Source organism: Rhinolophus ferrumequinum, chromosome 8 (assembly GCF_004115265.2).
Source record: "Rhinolophus ferrumequinum isolate MPI-CBG mRhiFer1 chromosome 8, mRhiFer1_v1.p, whole genome shotgun sequence".
In the NCBI taxonomy this organism is placed as follows: Eukaryota; Metazoa; Chordata; class Mammalia; order Chiroptera; family Rhinolophidae; genus Rhinolophus; species Rhinolophus ferrumequinum.
In genome coordinates, this window is record NC_046291.1 from 30,466,896 (window position 1) to 30,494,248 (window position 27,353).

At 43.9% G+C, this 27,353-nt stretch overlaps 1 protein-coding gene and 1 long non-coding RNA gene across 4 annotated transcripts in view; one reads left to right on the plus strand and one right to left on the minus strand.

Moving 5' to 3' along the window:
• The window catches only part of LOC117026362 (aldehyde oxidase 2), a 72,684-nt gene that overhangs the window by 45,044 nt on the left and 287 nt on the right, over positions 1–27,353 (minus strand). For 2 of the 3 annotated variants that reach the window (XM_033113106.1, XM_033113104.1), the window contains exons 2-14: positions 25,126–25,183; positions 23,218–23,314; positions 22,107–22,215; positions 20,610–20,736; positions 18,649–18,710; positions 15,978–16,067; positions 13,489–13,569; positions 11,529–11,673; positions 10,164–10,256; positions 5,848–5,999; positions 3,846–3,939; positions 1,692–1,801; positions 133–317 (exon numbers count right to left, since the gene is read on the minus strand). In XM_033113106.1, coding sequence (XP_032968997.1) covers positions 133–317; positions 1,692–1,801; positions 3,846–3,939; positions 5,848–5,999; positions 10,164–10,256; positions 11,529–11,673; positions 13,489–13,569; positions 15,978–16,067; positions 18,649–18,710; positions 20,610–20,736; positions 22,107–22,215; positions 23,218–23,314; positions 25,126–25,183 — 1,403 coding nt within the window. The remainder of the gene's footprint in view (positions 1–132; positions 318–1,691; positions 1,802–3,845; positions 3,940–5,847; positions 6,000–10,163; positions 10,257–11,528; positions 11,674–13,488; positions 13,570–15,977; positions 16,068–18,648; positions 18,711–20,609; positions 20,737–22,106; positions 22,216–23,217; positions 23,315–25,125; positions 25,184–27,353) is intronic. The other variant, XM_033113105.1, reaches the window with a different exon arrangement.
• LOC117026363 (uncharacterized) overlaps positions 1–27,353 on the plus strand; it is a 60,399-nt gene that overhangs the window by 20,799 nt on the left and 12,247 nt on the right. The gene's annotated exons all lie outside the window — the stretch shown is intronic.

The window sequence follows — 27,353 nt, forward strand, 5'->3', positions numbered from 1 at the left end:
GACAGAACAAGTAGTGATTCTACACATAGGAGTTTCCATCTTCCCAGGGCATTACCAACACTTGCTGGAGTCAAATTTCCACTGATTTTGCTTTGACATTGTTTCACCTCAGGTGCAGGGTTCGCTGCTCACCTCCCCAGGAGCTGCTGGCAGGAGTTGTGTGCACTGATGGTGGTCACCCCAACCCCACCATAGGCGATGCTCAGATCTTCAATGGTGTCTGTGCCTTCTTTGAGGAGGACTCGCATGCCAGCATTCACATCGGCCAAGGCGTTTTGCTGGCACTGAGCCTGACGGAAGGCTGACACAAATTCCCACTGTGGAAACAAAAAACATTTAGGGTTATTTGATATGTCAAAACTAAGAGCATGTTTTCTATTTCTTGGTGCCACTAAGTAACCACTTTTGACTCAATCTAAAGGGACACAGAGGGCACTTGGCACGATTAGAGGTCAACTTGGCTGCCTTCTTGTTCAAAGTGAGAACGGCGTGCTCCCAAAGGCCTCTCCCAAAGCCCGATCTCCTCAAGGAACAGGGATCACTGTGCACTTTTCCCTGAGGTCAGGAAGACTCCGCACACGATGCTGAGCTCATTTCCATGTGCTCTTATTACCAGTTGCCATGCCTTCTAGGCTGCAGACACCTTCGTGCCCTGTGAGGATGGAGGGGCCCTCCCAACACTGGAGCTTTTAGATGTGATTTGCTTAAAGTGCCAAAGAAACCCACCATATTCTTGGTTTACAGAAACAATCACTTTCCATTTTGTGGAACTCCTAAAGGAGTCATAATGAACTTTTCAACAGTGGACTAAGGAATCTTGTATCAGGAACAGGAGTCAGGAGGGTGGTGGCTGCCCCACTGGCCCTTTGGCACCAGGGCCGTTGCCTGTGCCTCAAGTGTGTTTCCATCTGTGTGGCCACCCAGGGCGCTGTGTTTGAGTTGGCTTGTTTTTCTGTCTGGGGCCATTACGTAGATGCACATTTGACTGGGAACACATTTCAGAGTTTCCGTTTCACAGGAAAAATAAATGAAGAGCATATATGGCTGAAAGCATGACTTAATTTAGGACTTCCTGCATAACCCAGCTGATGCCTGGTTTTTGATGAGTGTGTGTGTGTGTGTGTGTGTGTGTGTGTGTGTGTGTGTGTGTATTGCCTCTCTCTAGGAAGACTGTCCTGTTGGATTCAGGTACAGTTTTGAAGAGGCACAGGGAACAGAGAGTGAGGACAGAGGGCCCCTTCCAGAGCCGGCTGGGTGGCCGCTCATCCCTGGGATCCTGTGTTAGCAGATATCCGAGACCCTCATGTTTTTAGGAACTATTGGGGTTAGCTGGAGTGGAGAGCCGGGAGGCCCGGCACCAGCCTTGTGGGTCAGGCAGAGAAGCTCATTCCATAGCCAGAGCTTTACTTTCCGCCCCCCCGAGTTGATCTGTGGACACAAGGAAGTAGGACCGCAGGCCCTCAGTAGGCCCCACCCCACAGCTGAAACAACACCCCAAATCCACACCCCGGAGCTGCTCGCTCGAGGGTATCTGTGGGCGTTGGTGCTGGGCCAGTCCACAGTGGACAGGAAGTTATTATTTTATGGGCAGAGTTATTTTCCTTCCATCTGTTTTCAGATTTCTAAAGATGACTGGACTCAGTTATGAAAAGAGAAAAACAACTCTCAAAAGCAACCAGTGGAATTCTTACCTTTTGAGAGTGAGGGATATACACAGATTCCAAAATTTCCTCCGGCTTAAGGTCTGCACTTGCCAACCCAGCAAGGAAATGTTCGTTTAGAGGAATCTGCCGTGTACCTTCTGTTGAAGAAAATGACATTTCTATACGTGGTAACAAGGAATGTGAGATTATTCTATACTCTTAAATGTCAGCAGCAAAGAAGAAAAGGTCACTTCGCTCTGCACCAAGTGATGCAGAGATCTGAATATGTGACCATCAGGGCTCCCCTGTTCCCTCTACAGGGAGGGGTGGCGGCAGCTTCATGGCATTTACTCTTATCTGTGCTCGTGCTATGTCAACGGCTCTTCTCCCTCCTCCAGGGCCTGGCAGGCCTGTTTGGTTTTCACCTTTCAGCAGAGGCTGATTAACTAACTTGTTCAGTTCTGTGATCACAGTAAGGGTGTAACTTAAGCTGAGAGAGGCTTTGTTTCCACGATTAACACAGTTTAAACCATTAGATTTGTGTTTTGTTCTTGCTGCTGCTGGTGGCTCCTAAGCCAGGTATCTCCACCTTTAAAGCAAAGGGAAAAATTTCCAAAACCTCCCTTCAGACCAGTTGTTACCAGAGTGGTCAGAGCAGTCCCTCCAGCTTTAAAAAATGGTTTGTGGCTCCACAGGATGTGTGGTGAGCAGCTCAAACTACAGCCTAGAGATTCTGGCATGGGTACTATTCCTGGCACAAGCAGCAATATGCTGATTGGAAAGTAGGTATAGTTGAGAGGAGAGGAGCATCCCCAAAAGAGCCCCTGTTGACCTTTGCTGGCTTGCCCAGCTGCTGGTCAGTGAGCTCATCTACTTGCCTAGCTGGAACAGGCCCTCACTCAGGTTGGAGGTACTTTGGCAGAGCTGGGAAAACAAGAGACCTCAGGCAGAGGGCAACAACCAATGGTCCAGTAGAAAAACACGTCTACTGCTTCTAGTGTAGTATAGGACTGGCATTCGAGCCAAACTACCCTTACTAACCTGATGCCCCAAAGTCTTGGCTTCTTGTCTCCTGGTCTTTGGGGGTTGAGCTGCGGGGTGGTCCTCCGGGATCACAGGCCTGGAGGACTCATCATGGCTGATGAAGCCAGGCAGGGGTGAGGGCTTTCCTCTCCTCCCTCCTGGGTGGGCCCCATGCAAAGCTGAATAGAGGCGGGACTTCTTTTCCTGTACTACCAAGTCTCTCCCAACACGTTGAGTACCCACCAATCAGGGATGGGATTGTGTTGGCCAACACACCCCTTGGGAGGCTTAGGATGCCTGTGATATAATTTCTGGTCAGACACATGTGGGGCAGACTGTATTGATCCCCTTGCACTCCAGTGCCTGGGCCTGTGTCAGCCCATGGAGGGGTAAATGATGGACCAGTTTTGTGGGATTGACAGCAGGCGTGGATATTTGATGGGTTGTGGGTGAGGGAGAGGGAGAAGCAATGGGAAGGAGGAGTTAGAGGCCCTGGGGAAGCGGTCTGTTGGAGAAGAGGCAAACACACCCAAATCAGATTGGCTGGAGCTCCCATCCCATGTCCGCCTCTGCAAGTGGCCTCCACTGGGTGGTAACATGGATTAGACTTGCTATGTGTAAAGTGTCCAACGCAGCCTGACACATAGTGAACACCCACTAAAGGGAGTGTCAGCAACTTTGGAGCAGCCAGAGGCAGTGTGCGAGCTGAGCACTGCTGGGGTAGTTTAGCCGGAGAAGCCCCAAGGGAATGTCCCTGAGCTAGCATGCAAAATTAGTCATTGCCTTCCTCCTGCCCCCACAGGGTCCTCAGTGTCTGCATTGTGTCCTCATCAGACTGTGGCTTCTCACACAGTAACTGGGAAAGAGTGAGAGGCAAGAAGAGGAAAAGGGAGCAGTCCTCAGGCTATAGAGAGCTTCAGCCTCAGCCTCAGCCCCCGTTGCTGGCATGTGGCCTGACTGAGCTGTGATCCAGGGTGGCTGTCACGTGCATATGGGCGTGGTGTCAGAAGGAAGCACTAGCCACCCCCTTGCATCAACATGCCTTCCTCCAGGAGCCTGAGCTCCCCATGGTGCATTAAGAGCCAGAGACCTGGGCTCTGACTCAAAGCAATTCCTTAAAAAAATAATCAAGACACAAAAATCTTTAGGTGATGTTCAGAGTGTTCTGAGGTAGCTTACCTTCCGATATCAGATTGAGGGTAGCATTGCCCACAGCCAGAATTGGATTCATATCCGAATTGTAATGCCGGCTTATGATATGTCCTCCTAAGGACTAAGGAGAGAGAGTTACAGACTGCGTCATTCTATAGCTCAAATCCTGTGCCCCAAAGGCACGTGCTTATGGTACTTCCTCTCTGGTAGTGAAAGGATCCAGAGAAGTCTGGGTCTCCTTTGCAGAGGGCACGCAGTTCACACTGTCCCGGAGTTCATTCTGTCTGAGAGGGCCCCGTCCTACCTGCTACTTTGGATAGAGAGGAATTGATGGTAAGTAATACCTCACAGCATTTGGTATGGCCCCCCAGCTGTCAAGCCCTTCACACTTATCCTCACAACAACCCAGTTTGATTGATGCCATTTGCCCATTCTACAGATGAAGACACTAGTGCACAGAGAAATTATGAAACTTGACTAAGGTCTTCCAGCTATGAAGGGGAAGGAGTGGGGTTCAAACTCAAGTAGCGAGGCTCAGCGGCCAGTTCTGAAGTACCCCCAGCTTAGCCTTGGCCACAGCACAGGTGGCCACGCTGCTGGCTACAGAGATGCTGTCCTGCCTTGGGTACGCAGGATCTCAGCCTCATCTCACATAGCCTCGGAAATGGCCCGACTTCACGTGGGCCATGTAGGGGTTCTGGGCATCCACACCATTGAGGGAGGGGTGGCTTTTTCTTCTTCTTGCAAGATTCCACTTGGATCTGGTTGAGCCTGTAGCATCTCAGAACTTGAGAGGACAATGACTAGCTATTCATCTCAATACCCTCCTCTCCACATAGTGATGGAATCCACAGGGAGCACCTGGGTTGTTGTGGTCTGGGCCGGAACATGGTTTAGGACAGGGAATCCCCATTTCTCTATGTACAACTTGATTTTCAAGTTCTCGTTTCCACTGAGCTGAAATGTGCCTCCCTGGACTCTCACCTATCGGTCATCCTTCTGCCCTTTGTGATTATAGGAAATAAATCACATGTGTCCTCAGGAGTCTATAAATATTTGAAGGCAGCTGTTACGATCCCTCTGACTATCCCCTCCGCCATTCCTCTTACTGATGTGGTTTCCAACCCCTCGCTCTCCTGCCACCATCTCCTAGCCGGGCTCCTGGGTGTCAGTCAGAGGTCTTGACAGGGGGAGAGAACATTTTGGAATCACTGGAAGAGCTTTTTCAAAGGAAACGTGTCCTCCTTTGATTCCCCATATCCCAAGGATTTCTAAGACACCATTTGGGGTATGTAGGAGAGGAAGCATGTATATTTTGAAAACCTAACTATGTTTCTTGTACTTTCTCCTGAGGTCAGGAGTAACCAGACCTTAAAGTGTACCTCCCAGATCTGAGCATTATTCTCCAGCTGTGGTCTAAACAGTCTGGAGTAGAGAAGGTTACCCTCCTTATTTTAGGTTCTATACTTTTGTTAATGCAGCCTAAGACTAAATTAGGTTCTTTGACAGTCTTATTATAAAATTAGCAAAATCATGAAGTCTTTTCCCACTTATATTGCTACTTGGCTCTTCTGTTAAACTTGACTTAGAATCCTTCTTTAAATATGTTATTAAATAATGTTTTTAAAATATTAAATATTTATTTATGTGCCCATCATTTGAATCTGCTGAGACCCTTTTGCATGTGAATTCTGCCAAGGCCTATTTCAGCATTTTGGTGAGATTATGAAATAGGTACACAGAGGGTACACACAGGGGTAAATGATGGACCAGTGGGAGGGTGGGAGATGAGGGTAAGGGGGATCAAATATATGGTGATGGAAGGAGAACTGACTCTGGGTGGTGAACACACAATGGGATTTATAAATGATGTAATACAGAATTGTGCACCTGAAATCTATGTAATTTTACTAACAATTGTCACCCCAATAAATTTTTTAAAAAAGTCACCCACAATCCAGATTTAAAAAAAAAAAAAAAAAGAAAGAAATAGGTGCAATGTGCCTAATGATAGGCTCAGAGAACATACGGCCATGTTCCGGATCTGCTGGCCCGCCAGGCTCTTCAGGTGCTTCAGGAGGGCTCGGTATGTCTGAGTTTTCTCCTCTGGAAGCTCGGAAATCCTCTCAGCCAAGATGTCCTTCACTTGGGCCAGACTGCAGCCAGCACCTATTGTCAGTCCTGGAAAGCAAATTGTTAATAGGGGACATGGAAGGAGCAGTTTAACTGTCATCATGGCACCAGGGCCTTAGTGTTCAACTAGGCTTTGCGCACTGGCTGCACAGAGGATCACCGGGTACCTGAAAACAGCACAGATACCTGCCTCCCAGATCAATTAAATCGGAATCTCGGCGTAGGGCTTTTTTAATGGTCCTGCAGGTAGTTCTCCTGTGCAGCCAGGGTTGGGAACCCCTGGGCTGGTCTACACTTTTCTTTGAACAAATGCAAGGAAATAGAGTCTAGAGAGAAAAAATGATAGTAACAACTAGCATACCTGCTAGCAGACCCTACTAGAACTTTCCAGGACCTCCTCCTGACTGACCACAGTGAAGCATGCAAAGGTGTTTCGTAATTAAGGGGGAGAAATTTGATGGCATTAAAATAATGGCAAAGGTCTTGCCATTGAATTGCCTACATCATTGTCTAAAATCAATAATACTTCGACTGCTGATATATATCTCTACCAGTAGTCTTGATACTCAAATTCATCAACAACCAGTTCCATGAAGGGCTTGCCAATCAGAATGAATACAGCCCATTTGAGGAGCTGCCGTAGGTATTATGCTGGGTGTGGTTGGGTGTGGGGACGTTGGGCGTCCCCAGAGGGATGCCAGGGAAGCAGGAGCAATGTGAGAGCATCCAGGAAGATTGGGGTGATGCTATTTGCTACCTAGCAAGGAAGTAATTCAAAATTTTAACAACCATTGCAGCCATAGTTGTCATTATTGGCATGATATTAGCACTGGCTTTGGGGTTTCTCTATAGCAGGGATACAAAGGGTTCAAGTCAATCTTTGAAAGCGAGGAAGTCAACCAAACAATCAGGAGATAACTTAGTCGGCTATTTAAAATTAATCCTTTACTATCAGGTTCAGAATATTTCCTTATATTCCTAATTTGCTCTGAATTTATATTATAAATGGGTGTTGAATTTTTATTAAATGCTTTTTCTCCAGCTATTTAGGTGATCACAAGATTTTTCTCTTTTACTATGTTAATGTGATAAAGTAAATGATTTTCTAATGTAAAATCTTCTTTATATTCCTGAAAGTCCACTTGGTCATAAAACATAAAAAATTAATCCTTCATCTCTCTGGGGGCTTGTAGGATGAATCACTAACACGTAGAGTCTGATTTGATCATTTCCAGGGCTGAGTTCTAACTGCAGTTAGTCTCTTTTTATCGGGTTGCAAGCTGGGTCTTTGATTTTTCTCTTGTGGATTAATCTTTGAGAGTATTTCACCCTCCCACATAGCTTTACTTTTAATCAACATTAAAAATGTCCTTGGCACAATACTTCCCCATCTCTGCCAACATACCCACATAACACCCTCCCCTGCCCACTTCAATACTCTCAGCTAACCTAATTGGTTATGGAAACCAGCAGTTGCCCCTTATTATCCTTACTCTATGCAAATGTCGCCAAAAAGCAACTAAACTGCTCCTCCTCCTTGGAATGTCTCAACCGAGAGGCCTTACCCTGTTTCTCTTTCAGCATCTCATAGAAGGTACTCCTCTGGAACAGGGTACCCCGCCCCAGACCCATCAGTCATGGTCTGTTCACCACAAGTCCTATCACCACAGGTTCCACTGGAGGTTGGCCTTAAACTTTTGGAAAAATCCTAGCCTTATCTTTGCCCAAAGGAGAGCTGAGTAGACCAAGTTTACTTCATACAATTCTTCCTACCCTACAGACCCAGCATCTTAGTAGGGAAGAAATCAGAAACAAAAAGATTATTATTATTATTATTATTATTATTATTATTTAAGGTCAGAAGCATCACATAGATCAAGAGGCCCATCTCTTATTTGATGTAAGTAGAAAAGGGCAGTTCAGGCCCCAGGGGAAGGTAAAATGTCAGCTGTCTGCTTTATTGTCTGACTCCTCATAAGTACAGATTTCAAACTCAGGGGGAGGCCAGACAATCCATTTGGGGGCTTTCATTGGGCTATTGCCATTGCTCACATTACCCCTCCCTTTGTGTTAGCTATGATACCAACGTACTGAGAAAATTCTTTTTAGTGTACTTCTATTCATGTTTGATTCCATCTTTGGTCACAAAATCTATTCCAATGGAGTTGAAAAGAGCTTTAACTTAGTTTGATTCTCAGAACATGGATTTTGTTTTAATTCCATGCTTCTCAGGATTCATGGGTCTATGGGATAAACCTATGGGATAAGTCCAGTAGTGACTTCCTGGAGCACTTACTAAAGGCTTTAAGGAAAAACCATGTATACTGAGCTAAACATGTATATGGTATGGATTAGCATGCAAAATATAAAGAAACATAAGTCGTCACAGAAATTTCTTTCCTGGAGGTTGCTGGTGGGTTGGGTGCACATTTGGCTCCTCCAGTGTACCTTTGCCCCACCAGTTTCCTTCACTATTTTGGGCCTTAGCAAGTTTGAGAATCCTGGGAAACGTCCATGGAGGCCACTAGAGGGCACTCACACCTTAGTTTTAAAAGGCCAGGCGGACAGCACATGGTTTATTTCCTCACAGTTCAGAATCTGGCTCTACTTTGCCTGCAGAGTCCAAAATGAGCAGTGCATTCAAACAGCCAATTGGATAAGCCTTGGGGTGGGCCTAGGGGACAGAGAATGGCAATAACAAAGGAGCTCTGGGAGATGTGTGGCTTGGTGACGGCCACCAGCTAATTTAAAGACCTTGGACAAGTCCACTTTCATTTTGCCTCTCGGCTTCCTCATCTATAAAATGAGGGACTGGAATTACATTGAGGATTTGGATTGTGTCCTGAGAAGCCCTCTCAGGGGCAGATATAGGGAGCTCAGTGACAGGGGGAGCTGAAAAGTCTTCCCCTTCCTTCAAAGAGAACAGCTTATTTTCATTTACTTCTTCAATTTAAGATTTGAGGACAGTGTTGTCGTGCTGAAGAGAAGTTTAAAAACCCTGGGCTAAATGATGCCTGGAGCGAAGATTAGGGGAAGGGCTTTGTGTCTTAACCTTCTGCTTAAACTAGTTGTCTATACTTCCAATCCACCCATTTTACTCTTTCCTCTCCCTCTTCTCTCCTTCTGTAAGTACCAAGATTTCAGGTAAATCTAAGCGAATTCGCCTCATTTTCTGAGTGTCATTCAGGTGTACCACCTGAATTGTTCCAAGAAGAGTCCCTTCCCTTGCAAATGGGTGGTGTGTGGCCAGGGAAGGGCAGGCTTGTTGGTCTGCAGCACACTCTAAGTTTGACTGATGATAGTAAAAGGCTAGGAAAGTGACTCCTGGATGGCGGTGATACAGCCCCCCACTGAACCCTGCCCGCCACTGACCCCACAAACACGTAGTGGCCTGTAAGTCAGTCTTGACTAAAGCTTTCAGTTCAGTCAGTCTCTGTTGGCTAAGTTAAGAAAGTCATTGTTACCACTGCATCCCAAATCCCAGTTTTGGACCAAGATTTTCATTCGTTTTTTTTCCATTGAGTCATTGAGCACTTACATGCATGTACGTACTCATTTACATGTATTTATGTGCTAGAAGCTCTGGGGGATGAGAAGGGAGTAAAAAAAAGGCTCCTTTTGTCAAAGGCTTGCCATACCTCTTGAAGGCAAAGTCTTACATGTTTCCCTGCTACTTTGTGAGTGCCATCTTGCCTGATGATATCTGCATGTGGTGTGCTCTTAAGGATGTTGTAAGTGACCGGGGCGCTTGCTGAGGCAGGTCTTTGCCCCACTTGGCCTCTTGCTATTGTCCCCAGGAGACAAATAGTAGTTGAGTGCCAGAAAATGTTTCTCCTACTTCCCCCGCAAATATCCTCAGTCCCTGGAATTGACCATGCCACCCATGGATAGCACCAGTTCTCTCTTGCTGTCTTCCCATCAATGTGACACTGCGAATTTATTGTTTCTGGGTCACCATGGCATTTCACAGGCAAGAATCCTGCAGGTGACTATAAGGTCTTGAATGATATCACCTGGATACCTCATATTCTGTGCAAAGGTTTTGATAGTAAAGTCTCATGGCGGGGATATATATCACACCAGATTAATGATAGTGAGTTGGAAATAGGCCAGACCAGACAAATGTATGAGGCGTTTCCCAACTATTTGGCAAGTGGAAGTTTAGTACAGGGATTAGTTCACTGATATTTTATAAGAACATCATGAACTCACCTTCACTTGTTTTAGACACCATACTCAGCTCAGAAATCCTAGCAGGATAGAGGAGAATGGGGTGAAAATGTCCTTGAGATTTCATTGCAGGCCCTGAAAAGTAAATATATATTTTAGAGGGAGTTAGGAAAGAGAAAATGCATTTTTCCTTTTTTTTTTTTTTTGGCATTAAAAATTTTTCATGAAAATGTTCAGATACTAATTTTAAAAACTGACAATAATTGTATAAAGATATGAAAGCAGTGGCCAAATACCCAGCCAATTGAATTTATAATGCATGCTATCCCAGTATATGTATTTATTTTATACACTCACTACGTGCATATAAAAATAGGAATAAAATGGATGAGAGGTTCTTAGAAAACTCTTGCATAGGCACCAGGAGACATATATTAGAATATATGTAATAGTCCAAAAACTGGAAAAGCACTCCATGTCCTTTTCCAACAGAATGAATGAACAAATTGGGCCATAGTCATACCATGGAATCCAGCACAGTTACATGCAAAAATGTGTGTGAATCTTAGCTAAAGAATGTTGAGTGAGCAAAAAATAAGTCTGCAGGAGAATAATACCATGTCAGTCTATTTGTATGAAGTTTAAAAATATGCAAAACTAAATGATGTATTGCTTAGGGATTCAGATATAGGTGGTAAAACTGTAAAAACAAGGAAGAGACTGACCAGCACCATATTCAGGCTAATGAGTACCTCCGAGAAGAAGGGAAGGAAAGGGGATGTGGTTTGGGAGGGGCCACAGGACCTTCAAAGTTCTTGGTAAGGTTCTCGTTCTTAAACTGGGTGGGGATGATAACTGGGTGTGCATTGCTAATGTACCCATACATATTTTATAAAATTCTATTATATCTATTCGCTAATTAACAAAAACAATACAAAAAAGGACAAGATAAAGTAAATGATTAAAAAAAAATCTCTAATACTTTTTTCCCACACAAGGGGTTACCCTGCATACTCCCAGGGTCTCCAACTTTGGAGACCATTTTAATATGATATGATAATGTTTGTATTATACTTTTTATATTATTGTTCTAATATACACAATTTATATATATTATATATTAGCTGGGTGTAAAAGTAGTTGCAGTTTAAAAGGTTAAACACAATTGCAAAAAACCACAATTCCTTTTGCACCAACCTAATATAAAGTTATATAAATAACTGTGTAATTATTGTATTAATATATAATATAATAGTATATTTTTATAATATACTAGCATAATATTTTTATTATAAAGGATGAGGTTTTTATTCTTAAAAAGAAGTGTTTGTAGACCGAGAGCAGAGTAGGGAACAGTAAGTCCAACTTGTCGTTAATGGAGGCATGAGAACCTGTGTAATCACTCACCCAGTGAGGTGTTGCCCAGGATGAGAGGGGCTTCGGGGTGTTTCACTTTCAGCTCCAGGAGATCCTTGAGGGTCCCAGGGGAGATCCAGGTAACCCTCTCTCCATGGAAGGTCAGGGTTCTTTTTTCTGGGTTCTCTGCCATTCTCTAAGTGCAAATGACAAGTGTGTGTGCACATGCACACATCTGTCTTCCTGGGTTATGCAAGATCCCAGGTGGAGGTGTGTTCCCCTAGACAGATTTCAGGAGCCCTGTGGTCCACTTAACCAAACAGATACTCACTACATACGTTGGCTAATGTCTGAATTTCCATAATTAGATATTTTACAATTTTAGCTTAAGACTTGTTTACATGTAGTTTTTTGGAGACAAGAGACAATAGGAACTTGCACCTGTAATTGGCTTTTCAGTATAGATTATAATAATATAATTTAGTATCATGCCTTAAAAATCAGAATTATACTAATGCTCCCTAAGTTGATATGTTCAGCCTCGACTTTTCTTTTAAAATCCAAACTCATATATCTGAATGAGTATTCGATGTCTCCTCTTAGATGTATTAACAGGCATCTCAAACTTAACATGTCCAAAAACAAGATCCTCATATCCCATCCCCTTCCAAACCCCTGCAAAGGATCCCCACAAAGGAAACATAGCCTGCTCCTCGGGAGGTCTTCCCTTTCTCCATTAATGGCCACTTCCCTTTCCAGCTACCTAAAGCCCAGAGTGAGCTCCCTCTCTCTCTCCCACACTCCACATCACATCCATCAGCAAATCTTGTTGGCACTTCCAAAATACATCTGGACTCTACTCGCTCCTCACCATCTGCAGGCTGGCAGCCTGGTCCATCACCACCATTTCTTAGGATGGCATTAGTGCCCTGACTGGGCTCCCTGCTTCTTCCCTGGCCCCTGTGCAGGCTACTCCCATCCTAGCAGCCAGCATGACCCCATGTCCCATTACAACATTGATAGGAACATACCCCTCGTCTGTCCAGCTTCCTGAGAACTTCTCGTCTCACACAGAGCTAAAGCCCTGAGTGTGGCATGGTCTGCCTGCTCACTCCTCCCTTCCAGCCACACTGGGCCCTGCTCTCTCCCCTGATCAGGGCATTCTCCCACCCCTTGCACCTTTGCACTTGGTCGTGCCCACTGCCTGGATTGTTTTTCCCCCACATATCTTCAGGGCCTGCTCCCTCACTTCCCTTAGGACTTCCTTCAACTGTTACACCTTCTCAGAGAAGTCTTCCCCGGCTGGATATTTAACATTGCAACCCCTGCATCCTTTCCCCCTTATCCATTTTATTTTTCTCTTTCTCACTTCCTGACACACTATATCTCTCATCCATTACCCTGCTTATTGTTGGTCTCTCCCACCAGATTACAACCTCCTTGACGTCTTTGTGTTAGTTTTGTTTCCTGTTGTATATTCAGTACCTAGAACAGTGCCTGGCATGTTGCCTGATGAATAAGTTGCTGGACTTACTGAATGCATGGGTAAACATATCAGAACCCCTTTCAGAATTAGATGTTTTATAGAGTGGGATCACTGGATGCCTGAGAAGGAAGATAGAAATGCTGGTAGGGAGAAGGGTGAGAAATGGGGGGTGGGGAGTGGGGCTGGAAGTGCTCCTTGGGGTAAATGTACTGGTGTGGCTGGAAAGACCAAGTTAGAAGCTGAACAAAGCTGTTATCACTTGGGACAGTCCACTGGGACACATTCTAGATGACAATGATGAGAGTAAGGGTGATATTGTTTAAAAAATAGCCTCAGCTGAGGCTTTGGGGAATGTGTCCAGGGCATCAGCCGAGACTTGGTGAGCCGGGCAGGGAAAAGCATCTTGATCTGATCAAACATTTCCATAATTTGACAATTTCACAGGAAGGAAAGAGTGGTTTCAGAAAACTGAGTTTATAACCAGTGACATTTAAATAAGCACATAAAACACTCAATTCATCTTACCAAGAGTTCTGGGGGAAATATGAGATCCTGGGTAGGGTCCAAGGGCTGGAACTCGTCTTTCATAAATAAATCCGTGGAAATCTTTATAAAGAGCAGAAGAAGATGGCCCTGTCAGCCCAGCTGAACTGGAAACAGCAGTATAATTATTTACATTAATTAGACAAAATGAACATAGTTATAATTCTCCCATTCTCCTTGTACAGGGAAATAGTTTAAACCAAATTGTTTTAAGTAAAAATTTTGTTGTGAAAAAAATACTGATTTTTCCATTAATACGTATGATACTAAAGGAAAGCGTATCCTGTGAGAGACTTTAAACAGTACCCCATGAAATATAAAGACAGTCTATGAAAACTATCAGAGGTCAAATAAGTTTGGGAAATCCTCTCCACTGTGCCCCAACTATTTTCTCATTTGTCAAATAGAGATTCAAATTGCTAAAAGCTCTGAAAAGTCCTGTAGCTTAAGTAAAAATGACTAAACATATATGCCCATGTGTAAACACACATATATACCCCACTAAATTTAATAACAGTAGTTAACATTGATGGAGTGCTTACTTTCCAAGTGCATTTATTTATATTAGAAATTTATTTAATCCTCACAACTGTACAAAGAAAGTAAATTATCGTCTCCATTTACTGAGTAGGAAACTAAGACACAGGGAAAAGCTACTCAAATTGTAATTTTGTCTGAATCAAACATGTTTTAGCTTTGGACACACTTATTCCCTGAAAACATTCCTGAAGAGGTAGGGGAAATTGGGATAGAACTGTGGGTAGCAGGGTTAGAGGTCTGCGTGATAGAGAAGGGCGTGGAAATACTCTCCTGGGAGCAGGCAGATCGGGGTTCATTCCCAGCTCTGACACTACTCTGACCCTTCCTATGGAAAGGGACTTCACCTTTCTAAAGATTAAATGGAAATATGCATGTTTTGAAGGGTAATTGTGACAATTAGGTGAAATGGCCTGACACATATCCAATACTCATCTTTTTCTATCTCTCTGAGGTCTTCCCGGGATCTACAATAGAAAGAAAACTTGCAACTGTTCCTTGTAAAGGTTCTTAGTAAGACTCCAGATTGAAGCATTGCTGGCCAACATCTCAATGACCAGTTTTTTTGTGTTAGTTGGGAATTAGAAGTGTTGGCAGTACCTGGGAGCAATAATGTAGTATATCTCTAAAACCTAGAAATAAGATGTGTCTGAGAATTAAAATGTAAAACAAACACAATGAGGAAGTAAAAGTTCCCCTTCACAAGCCTTAGGCCAAGGTGTAACAGTTATCCAATGGAAGATATGAACATAGCTTAAAGAGAAGGGGAGGTCTGGGGGCAGACACCTGCCAGCCAGCAGGTCTACCCTGGTAGAAAAAGGGAATATCTATGATGTCATCCTTAAGATCATTCAACTGGTCTGCATCCATGCTCACCAAGCAACCTTCTCATATTGTGGCTTCCTATGTGTATTTTCCTATAGGGAAAGGACATGTGTTCAGTGATCAAGAGATCTACTTTATAATTGTGTTTCTCTTTATAAAAGAATATCAGGGCACTTTCCAGTTTAAATATCATGTTCTTTTGAGTTTGGTTCAAGTGAGTCAAGTGGTTTCCCGAGCCCAGTCTCTGCCCAGATTGAATTCCTGAGGCCACAAAATTGAGACTCAGGCTTTACAATGTATTCATTCCTCCAAGGCACTGATCCTCTGTGAAACGGTCATAGGGGTGCAGCCCATTTTCCTTTGCAACAATCTTCTGTTCTATTGCATGCCCTCTTCAGACCAAAATATGGTGACAGTGGGAGGCCAAGAACGGGAACAAGGGAGGGCTGAGGGATAGAAATAGATATAGGAGGGAGGTGATGGACTCAGTTTTCTCTAAGGCCAACTCTGTTCTCTCAGATTTCCTTGGCTATGGGGAGCTGACTCTATTTTATCCTGTATTCCAGCTCTCTAAATAATTCACTTAAGAACTTGGCAGTGGGTCTTTTTTGGAAACTAGTATCTCTGAGAGAGCAAAGCCAGGGATTGGAATGTTTCAGGCTGGATCTCCCATCTGTAGAGCCATGAACTTGCCACGTGAATTTGGATGGGCTCCTCAGCCTTCCTGAGGTTGCAGTGCCCTCTCTCTAACAAAGGAGGAAACACAGTGGTAGAGGACAACTGTGTGAGTAGGCCCTGGCACAGAAACCCATTTCCACCTGAGGACAGGACTTATCATTGCTGGGGTAGGTCTTTTTGTCTCTTGTCTGAACAGGTTTTTGTTTTGTTGTTCCAGCCTTCCAAGAGAATGAAGGGGAAACTAAGAGCTCAGGCTTTGAATCACCACTTTACCCAGCTCCCAAATGAAAAGTGGTTTATTCGTGCAGGTGCTTTGGATCCTCGTAGGTAAAGCAGACAATGACCATCAGAACTAACAAGCATAGTTTCAACACTGGGCCAGCATTCAGTACTACTCTCAGGGAGAAGACAAAACAAACAAAGGGACTCACGTCACTGCTTTTGCCATGTGAGAAAGAATCATTTTCTCCCTGGTCCAAGCAGCATTTTCCTGTTCCTTTCTGTTGACAGCCATTTGACTCCTAGGAAGGTGAAATGCTTTAAGATGAAAAACTTTTTGATAGGTAAATGGGTGTGTGCCTTGAAGGCCTTGGCAATTTAAATGAGACTCCAGATGTTTTTAGTCACTTTAGTTACTCCAGATGTTTTAGTCACCAGGTAGGTGGTTTCTGTCGCAACACGGATAATTGTAAGATCTTTTTTCTTTTGCTTTATTTTTAAAGTAAAATGATACATATGGAGTTATAAATGATATACTCTTATATGTAACATATACAAAATATATAATTTAATATAAAACAATAATATAGAATATAGAGAAGCATAAAAGAAACTATCATTACCCTATTCCTATATTTTGATATAATATATATTTATAATACAGTATCCTTTTTATTTTGCCTATTTGTTCATTTATATTGTCTTTTTCCATATCATTGAAACATCTCTAAAATACAATTTTGATGATTGGATAATAATACAACTTCTGGATATATCTATATATCTATATATAGCTATATATTTATAAAATTTGCTGTTGATGTATACATAGGTTTTTCCTGCATTATAACTATAAACAACATTATAATAAACATTTCTGTTCATTACATGTATAGCTTTGTGTACATCTCTGAGTTTTTTCTTAGGTGGATTCCTAGTGGTAGAATTAATTGATAAATGCTTTTTAGGCAATAACAATTTATCCATTCTTTAGCATATATAAGACTCAACAGCATTGAATATTATCATTTATATAAGGACCTTAAAAAAATAGAAAAAGGAAAGAAATAAAGAAAGATGAAAAACTAATTTTGGTAATCAGACGTCTGGGATGTATGTAGGACTGACTGGGAACTGATGGGCAATCAATTAATTTTAAAGCAGATTTCCATTTGCCAGCTCTTTTATTTCCCATTTCCTCCAAACTCACCTCTTGTATCTTCTCCCTTATATATTTTTTCCATAATAATTTAGTAAAATACTTTCTTCCAGATACCCCAGTTCTCTGTTTCTGCCCAAATGTTTCAGGCTGCCATCTTCCTAATTCTGTCCAAGAAGCAAAACAGGTAGGCCAAGCTAACAGCATTTTCTTTCTTACTCAAAGCTCTGAGAGCTTTCTGGATGGGCCATGAGTCCATGATACAGAAAAACCCAGTCTTCCTTTGGTCTAGTAGGTAGGAGCCTCACGTATCCCTGCTGGGGTACCTGGTTCCTTAAAGTTACGGGGATCTGCTGGCTGCAGGGTGGGTCTCTTACCATAGTTTTGCCTTTATTCCCAGAGTCTGTGCCTAGGAAGGTAGATTACACCTACATTCCAGAGGGAGAGAGGTTACCTTTAACTTGCTTTATTTGTATTTCACAAGTGCTTTTCCTTTTACATCAGCAGTTTGATGGGTTTACAAGCTATTCATTTTATTTCTCAGCTTGTCAACTTGGCTCCCCCGTGTGGCAGAAGTCTGGGACGTGCCTGTAAGGGGGAGCAGCCTGGCTCTGCGAATGGGATATGCTTCCCCACCTTTCCTATTTGTAGACCTGGGGCAAAAGAACAAATGGAGGCCCCCTTCTGCCCTTCTCGCCCCACCTGGGCTCTGTTCTGTACTGTGAGGGGCCTCAAACACTTGTGAGCACCCCAGCCTGAATGTCCAAGCTCTGTCCATTCCTCCACAAACAGGCAGTGGTTGCCCATCCTTTTCCTAGAGGTGCACACACTGGCTGCTATGCTTTAGAGAGATGGACTTGGGAAGAGGCTTGTGTCAGGCCTGGGAGTGAGATCAAGGCCGTACCTGGAGACTGGTCTAGAAAGAGGTGAAGGCTCCAGGTGAACAAGTCACTTTGGCCCCATGGCCTCCTAAGAAAGGCTGGAGGATGACCAGCGAGGGACCCTTCAAAGTGTGAGGTCCCCCTTGCTTGGGTCTAAGGGTGGTACTGCCTATATTGTCCCACCCTCAGCAGAGGGCGACCAGGTGTGCCTGTTTGGTCTCCCGGTCAAATGCTATTTATAGCATCAACAGCATCCTCAGTAACGGTAGTCACCATTTGTTGAATTCTCACTAAGTGCCAAGCAAGACTTTGCTACATGCTCGGCCATAGTGCTCATTTGATCTCCACAGCAGCCCAGTGAGGTATTCCCATTTTGTAGAGGAAACTCCTTGTGCTCTTGTACTTGGGGTGAATGTTGGATTCCAGTCTGCATGTTTGGCTTCTTTATCTGCTCACATTTTCTGGATGGTCTGGATTCCTGGGACAAACCTTGCCTCCTCAAAGCTAACTCCAGGCCTTTGCTTGTCCTCTTGGGTTTGCTGGAGTCCTGGTACCCGACCTGTCCTGATGCCTCGCTTAACTGGTCATAGAAGATGTCTGATGGCTGGTTAGATCACCTGACTTCTCTCTGTGGTGGGACATGGAACATCAAAAAAGGTGTAACGTTCACCCTATTCTCAACCGATAGCTACAACTCCCGTGAGTCAGTAGGGGCCAACTCACTTGGTCTCCTTATAGTCTGTTTAGATGGTCTAAAAACAATTAAACTCCTATAGTTCCAGCCTTGACCAGCTATCACTGTCACTTTTGCTCTGTAGGGTGTCCCCACAGTCACCTACTCACCACACAGAATGTCCTTCCACTCTCGAGAATCGGCCGATACCCAGTGCAACGGCAAAGATTACCTAATCAGAAAAGAAGCATGATTCTCAGCAGGATTTATGTTTACTGGTTTCTTTTGAAGGTTAAAACAGACCCAGGTTTGTTTTTTTTTTAGTTTTTTTTTTTTTTAGAGTGTTAAATATCTTCCAGACTGTTCGATGCTTTTTTTTTTCTCTTCTGAGAATATTATCTTTTCCACCACCTGAATTCCAGTTTTATTCTCTGTCCTAAAGAGATGATAGTCTATCTGATGAGCTCATTCATTCAACATGTTTCTATTAACAACAACTATATTTCAGAAGCTATGTAAGATACAGGGCATCCTATAACACAGAAAATATAGGCCATTTCTGAGGCGCTATGTGAGCAAAATGTCATGCTCTGGGCAGTTTGTTAGCAGTGCTTCTCTGTGGCTTTTAGATCAGTACATCAGAATTTCCTAAGATACTGTTAAGAATGCAGATCTCTGGCCCTTCTCCAATTCTTCTGAATCAGAACGTCTGGGGACAGGCTCAGGAATCTGCATTTAAGAGACTGTCGGTAATTCCATTGCATGGTAAAATTTGAGAGCCTCAGGTTTCCAAGGATGAAGGCATAAGGGTGGGGATAGCGGATGGTCAGGGTGCAACAGAGAGCATTCAGGAAGGCTTCACAAAGAAGCCTGGGCTTGAAGGATGAGCAAACAATGGACTGGTGGAGAGCAGGAGAGGGGCATTCAGGATTCCCAGAACAGCGTGAGCCAAGGGGCAGAACTGGGAACGTGCAGAGGAATTGCAAGTTGAGAGGAGACTGGCCAGCGGGGAGTCATGTAGCAGAGGAGGAAGCATGGGTTAGTGAGGCCAGTGGACTTCACTGAATGCGTGGTGAAGGAAGGTAGGCTTGGCCATGTTTGAGGGGTAAGGAGCTGTTGAAGGACGTCACATATGGGAGAAACTAAGGAAAATGGAGATTTTAGACGAATTGATCTGATTTTCTGTAACGGAGCAGAGAGAGTAAAGGAAGTCTACTGGCAACTGGAAGATGAAGAGAGTATCTGTGCTCACCCTTCAGGCCTCAGTCTAAGAATTTGTGTATCTAACAGATGACTTGTTTAAGGATTATTGACACCTGAAAACAATGTTTATTAATCTTGAAAAAGGGATATTTAAGAATTCCTCTTTAGTAACTTAAACCCACTGCAATATTTAAAGGATCCTTTCAATATGTGCAGGGTGCTGTTATGGGTTGACATGTGTCCCCCCAAAAGATATCTTGGGGTCCTAAACTCGGGAGCCTGTGAGTGTGACTTTATTTGGAAATAGCATCTCTGTAGATGTCCTCAAGTTAAATTGAGGTCCTACGGAATGAGAGTGGGTCCTAATCCAGTAACTGGTGCCCTTATAAAAAGAGGGGAAGGAGAGGAGACCATGAGAAGATGGAGGTAGAGATCGGAGTGATGAATGTATAAGCCGAGGAATGCCAGGACAGCTGTCAACCACCAGAAGCTAAAGAGGCAAGGAAAAATCCTCCAGAGCCTTCAGAGGGAACGTGACCCCGCTGACACCTTGATTTCAGACTTTTAGCCTCCAAAACTGACAGAATAAATTCCTGTTGTTTCAGCCCACCCAGTTTGTGGTACTTTGTTACAACAACCCTAGTGAAGGCAGCCAAATAAGTCAGTGGATAGAGAAGTGGGGTGTCAAGATGGGGGTGTGGCCTACGTGCACTGTGTTAGTTCTGTGCAGTTTGCTCCAGTAAGGGCTCTGATCAGCAGGGTACAGCTTGATATTCTCTCTCCTGGGTGAACTGTAGCTACTTTAGAAACAACCGCGGGGTGTCTCTGAGTCGGGCTGGGATGAGGATGTGTGTGGCGTGAGGCAGCCTGCGGCGCACTTCCCGCCTGGCCTGGGGGGGATGGTGTGTTTTCTCCATGTCAGACCTACCTCCCAGGGCTTCCATGAGCTGATCCTCTGAGGGCTGCGGGTGGTTCCTGAGCAGCGTGTAGATGGACATCACCATCCCGGGGGTGCAGAACCCACACTGGGTGCCGTGGCTCTTGGCGATCCTTTCCTGGAAGGACACGTGCCTGGTTACAGGCCCTGCGTTCTTGCTGCCACCTCTCATCAGGGTTTTTGCCCTGCATCTGCCTTGTCAGGGGAGAACGCACTCCCTGAGCAGTGCCCTCCTTTTCTCAACCAGAGATGGCCAGTGTCCCCTTTCCTACCCTGCTCCTGGAAGAGGTGGTCAGAGCCCTTTTCTGTCATTATAATCACTTCTTAAGCTCAAATGCCCAAGTCCTTCTAATTAGGAATGAACGGCACACAGCCTCCATTTCCAGAGTGAAAAGAATTCTCCAGAAATCAGTGATTATAAGGAAAGTGCTGTAAGTTTTCAAAAACAATTTTCTTGAACACCTCCTCATCTTTCCTAGCTTAGTTCTGACCATAGGGCCATCTCTGTGATTCACGTGGAGACGATGTACTATTAACCTCATGTTACTTTTTTCAATTCTTTTGTGTTGGCTCAAAAGGAGCTCTACTCTCAAAGTTCCAAGAGTTTGGTCTGTGTTCCAGATTCTTGCTATTATATTTAAAATGTGGTCCATGGACCAGTATTGTCAGTTCCACCTTGGAGCTTGTAGGAAATACAGGACCTCAGGCCTGCAAATCTGACTCAGAACCTGCATTGTACATAAGCTCCCAGCTGACGCTTAGGCACATTGAAGTTTGGGGAACCCTGCTCTAGATTTCACAATGTAATATAGTCCTAGAGGCTGTATTTATTGACCTAGGTGTAAACATCCTCTCTGACTTTCTCGAAGACTCTATTGAACTCTGTTGGGTCCTTTGCTTTGGCTGACCTTCCTGGAATTGATTCTCATGGGGTTAAAACTAGGCTCTTCCTGCTTGGAAGGACTTGCAGTGTTGGTGGATCTGGGCCTATGGCTTTCCAAACCCCTGCAGCAATGACAAAGGGATCAATGTGTTTCTGCCAACACATGTCACAGTACTCCTAAAACCAGCCTCTGTGTTCCTGCTTCACATCAAGCTTTGGAGAAATGATTGTCCTCATGCTCTGGTGCAGTCACCCTCAATTCTGATTTTACTTTGAAGACCTTGCCACAGGGAATAGTCCTGAATTGTATCCTGTAAGTCTCAGACACATTTATTTGTTCTGTCCCATAGTCCAATAGGTATTAATGTTTTGATAATCCTATTTATCATTCAAGTAGAAAAAGTAGGAAAAAGATGATCATTTAATAAAATGTGGATGGATTTCCAGATTTCTTTTAAGTCACTTAACAGCTATCATCTTGGTCAGTATGCAGCCCAAACTTCCACTTATCTGACCACAGCCTGGAAGCCTCAGGTAGCGCAGTCAACTCAACACTTGTTTAAAAGATAAAGTTAAGAAGTGAGAATATTAGCATGTGCTCTTACCTGCACAGGGTGAAGTTTGGTTTTGATGCTTCCAACTCCTTCCACAGTGGTGACAGCAGCTCCATATAGAGAGCAGATGGGCACCAGGCACGCGGTGATGGAGAAGTGTCTTTGAATGAAAAGCACAAGGGAAGTCAAAGGGAATAACACAGACCTGACTCATGGGGAACTTGGGAACCAAGAAGGGCAGCAGAAACCCCCCCAAGCCTATCATTCAGCCTGGGAGACGGGGAACTGGAGGGGTGACAGGGAGAAATAATTTAATTAGAGTCCTCTCTGCTGACTCTGCACTATCTATAAGAAACGGTGATCCTCGGAGGGAAAATGGGCATTCTGAACTTCAGAAAAATGTTCCAAGCCCAGAACAGAATCACCTGGGTCTGGATGCAATGGGAATGGACTCGTGACACCAGGAATAGGGTTGGACCTCAATGGGTATTCATTAGGACACTGACCCATAACAGGTAAAAGGCACACCTACGTCTTTAGCCCATATTCATGAAATTTTTTATGCTTGTTAATTTTAAACTCCCTGTATAAGGTCACTTAACAGTGTTGGATGGCTTGAGTTCTGAGGCGATTTCTTGATTTCTTGGGCCAGTGGATTTGGGTGCAGCCTAAGTCCTGGAATCTTGCCCTTAATTTAAGGATAGAAACATGGCCCAGGACCCAGCTCTGCAGGATTGGTCCAGCCCAACCGTAGAAAGAGCACTAGTGTTAGAGCCAGAAAAAGTGCGTTCAAGTCCTTTTTCTATGGCTTTCTAGTTGTAGGACCTTGAACAAGTCACTACATATTTTTGAGCCTCAGTTTCCACATCTGTAAGATGAAAGTTGGCCTAAATTGGAGTTGCTTAACCTGGGATGCATAGATGGGCCTTGGCAGATCCATGATCTACCTTGCAACTGCGTGCCACATGCAATTAGTTTCTGCATTGTTTGAATAGAGGGCTCATAACTTTTATCAGATTTTCAGAGGTGTCTGAGATGCAGAGATAGTGAGAATCAGGAGACTGGGAGGTCCTTAGAGATCTTCTTCAGCTGTGAGATGAGAATGCAAGCCTGGCAAAGAAACAAAGCCTTCCTCTGGCCTCTGGGCTTCTGGGCAGGATACCTTATCTTCTTGGACATGGGGTCATGCTTAGACACCATCACAGTGCAGGCACCACAGCTTCCTGTTCCGCATGCGTACTTGGTTCCTGTGAGGCGTACTGGAAGGGGGTGGTCAAGGAACAGATGCCAAGGTGGACATGTTGCCTCCATTACAGCTGCCTCCTCAGGGTGTCACCAGTAAGGGAAGTCTTCTTAGGGGGCGGGGTGCAGGTCTGAGAAGTCATTTGCCTGCCTCTAGCTCTTAGTAAAAGCCATTCCACATCTTATCGACTGTGTGACACTGATTGTATTAAACTCTCCCTGCCTGTTTTCTTGCAAAGATGAAAAGTAATAATGCCTTTATCTTCACAGGCTTATCGTAAGCATTTTGTCAGATAATGGGTGTCAGAGTAAAAGCTCTTTGAAAAACCTTATGTCGTTATAGGTATTCTTCTGGGTTCCAATCATGTAATTGGAAGAGAAGAACTTATTTTTAGCAGTTCAATGTATTGCTAGGTTTGCCAGTAATCTGCATTGCATTTGAATGCAAGCGAGGCCTTTGGAGAAAACTCCCACCCTTATTTTCATATCCCACCTTGAGTGTTCCTCTACTTCTGCTTGACCCAGGTTCAATCCCAAATCAACACTCAGCTTTTGCCCCCTCTCTTGAGTCATTTCTCTCCCTAATTGTGGTCCATTTCCACAAAATTTAGGGGGTTGGATGTACTTAATTAGACTGGCTAAGAAGATTTTGGAATCACTGACTTTTTTTTTTAAAGCCATAGAGCTTATTCATTTAAGTATAACCTCAAATGCTTATCAGAGAGGTTATGTAAATAAGTGGAGTGGGCTGGGTATAACTGGAAGCTCACACCCCACTTTGCACAGGTGACTAGGGACAGTCCTTACTCAGCTCCGAGCAAGCCTGTAGCCACGCAGGGATGCCCATTTCGTGAGAAGCTGAATAAAATCTCGATTTTAAAAATATGACATTTCTTCAAACTCATAGATACAGGGAACATTTTGATGGTTGCCAGATTGGGGAGGGGGTGGGGGGTTGTGGGGATGGGTGAAAAAAGGGGAAACGATTAAGAAGCACAAATTGGTAGTTACAAAGTAGTCATGGGGATGTTAACTATAGCATAGGGAATATAGTCAATAATATTTTAATAACTATGTATGGTGTCCTCTGGGTGCTAGATTTATTGGGGTGATCACTTCACAAGTAATATAAATACCTAATCATTATGTGAAGCTAATATAATATTGTATGTCAACTATAATTGAAAAGTAAAAAATTATTAAAAAATAGAACTGTTAAAAGGTTTTTAAAAATACGAAATTTCCTAATTTTTAAACATTGACAACTAATTAAAAACCATGTGGGCTTTTAACCAAAACTTGTCCAGGGGCCAATCTCTCTATTTTTAATTTCTTTTTTTTTTTTTTTGGTCTCTGAGAAATCCGTTTGATTTATCAATTAAAATATGTTTGCCATCGATATGTAAAATGGTGGGGGGAAATCTATTGTAAGGAAACAGATGTAGGGAAAGGCAATCTTTTCCTATGACACATGTTCTTCCTGAATCTGGAGAATCTGGTTTCCCTCCAGGGCAGGGTACATGCAACATGAGCCTCTATTACATGACTACCCTCCTGGGATCTGGAAGGTCCTGAAAGGAGTAAATAGTGCTGAAGAGCTTAGCTTCTATTTCACTGCTATTAAGCCAAGATATAAGAAACTCTGGGGAAATTTCATCCTCTCTAAATAGCCCAGTTAACATCCTTTAAACCATTGCCAAGAGCAAAGAGAGAGCAAGCGCCAAGGGGGCTGACTGGGGCCGGAGAGTTTGATTAGTTTTTATAATCACAGCTGGCCTAAGTTTTAAAGCAAACATATACACGGCAAAGACTTGAATCAAAAGGATTCAGTTCTTTCGTAAGAAGGTCAGCAGAGTGACTTCCGGGTCCGCATTCCTTTCTATCACCTGTGTTGGAAACAAAAAAGAGAGTATTATGGGGACTGAATCAGTGACCCAGTGGAACGACTGTCATGGCCTACTGGATTTAGGGATTGGGGTATAATATTAGGTCCAATTTCATCTGCCTCTGCTTTCTTGTGATCTGAGGGCAAACAGTCTTCACATATATATATAGGAGACTCACCAAACAACTGTGGCAACAGTGGTTTTCTATGTGATGTGATGACAGCTAGAACTACTGCTGTGTAAAGGTACACTGGAAGCTATATTCTTCATGTTTGCTCCATTATTTATTTCTGTGGAATCTTCTAACCCAATCTTGTGTGCTCTTGAAATATTTTGAATTGGGAAGAGACCTGGTTGGTGTGTGTGTGTCTGTGTGTGTGTGTGTGTGTGTGTGTGTGTGTGTGTGTGAGAGAGAGAGAGAGAGAGAGAGAGAGAGAGAGAGAGAGAGAGAGAGTTAGTTTCTATTCTGGTACCCCTAAGACACCTCTAATAGGAAGTACATGTGATAACATTGGGGATCTTAAGAGTTGGTGGCGAAAAGGGGAGAGTTGCTGGTTGCCGTCATTCTGGAGAGGCCCTAGAGTGAGCGAATCCCCTCATTGGCAGAGTTGCTGATGGGGAGCCTTGTAGCCCCAGCTCAGGACACCAGGTGGAACACTAGAATTCCTGCCTCCTTCACCTTGAAAAGTGGAGGATTTAGCACTGAAAGCCATGGAGGGACCTTCTTTGGTGCTTATTTGAGGATATTTCCTTTGACTTTAACTTGAGGTGTCCTTCAAACACTTCCAGTAATTCCCTTGCATCAGAGGAAAGAAAGATATAGTGGGCTACTCGTGTTAGGTTCTTCCTTTCTCCCCAGAAGAAAAATATGAACTTGTGTAGACCACAAAGAATAAAAAAGAACCGGAAGATGCTTCCAAGTTTAAATTCAACTGCTTTCTAGATCTCTAGGGGGCTCCTAATTAACAAAAGAAGACCCCTCCTCTGCCTGCCCTTACTCTCCCATCCCAGGTCCTTTAAAAACATTTACTGAGAATGTGGTTGGACAATATTTTTGTTATCTAGCTGACTCTTACCCCTACCACACACACAGCTGTATTTCCTCCAACCCTTGACTTATTCCCTCTTCTGGATCTAGCTACTTCATTCTGGACTCATGACTCAGAAGGGACATGGAATAGAAAATAGAGGAAAGAACTTTCCAAGTCTACAGCAATGGAACAAGGGAGTAAGGACTCAGCTCATAGGTGATAGTTTTGTAAGCTAGTATGGTGGCTGCTGGCCATGGAGACTGGATACAGCAGAGAGAGTTAAAAGGGAAATAATGAGAACTTAGAGGCTCTATGTTCTATCTCCTTTCTTGAGTCAAGCTCTGGGGCAGGCGGTGAGGTGGACATGACCAAATCCCAATTAGGTTTGTTGTGGGATCCGAGGGCTGAGGGGCCCTGGAGGAAAGGTAATGAGACCCCAGAGAAACCATCTGTCTTGGGAGCTATAGAATGGTTCCCTTGAGTGACAGATAGCTACTCAGTAGCTGAGGGGAGCTGGGAGAGAACACAGAGGCTTAACTAGTGGCCTGTTGGTGAGGACTGGAGGGGAGGACGCCAGGGAAAAGTGGCAAAGGAAGAGCCCCTTCTCTTTGTCACATACATTCCTCTTAGTATGTAGCTGTAACCCAGGGAAAGAAGGGATTTAAGACTGACTGCAATTACATTTCAACCAATTCGGTGTAATGGAGACTCAACAGAAAAATTAAGTTGATAAATAGAAAAATAAAGAAAGCTCTGTTTCTTGTCCTCCTGAGTTTAAGGATCAAAATATGTTACCAGGTAAAGTGCTCCTGGTATATCAGCCTCAGTGCTAGTCAGTGATTTATAAGCATTTAGAGGATTTCTAATCTGAGAGGTCTCTCTCTTTTAATCTTGACAATCACTTTAGGAAGTGGATTTTAAGATAGGTACTGTGAGGCTCAGGGAGAAGTAACTTGTATAAGTTTATACAGTAAATACCAGAACTGTATTGGAACAAAGACTGACACCAAGGCACATGCCATTAACCTCAATGCTTTACCACTTCCCCATATTCCCAGAGGGTGTGCCCTGGCTGAGTGGGCAACAGGCCAAATTAGTATGGGTTCCCAGTCCTTGGCTTCTTGTCCCTGGCTGCAGGA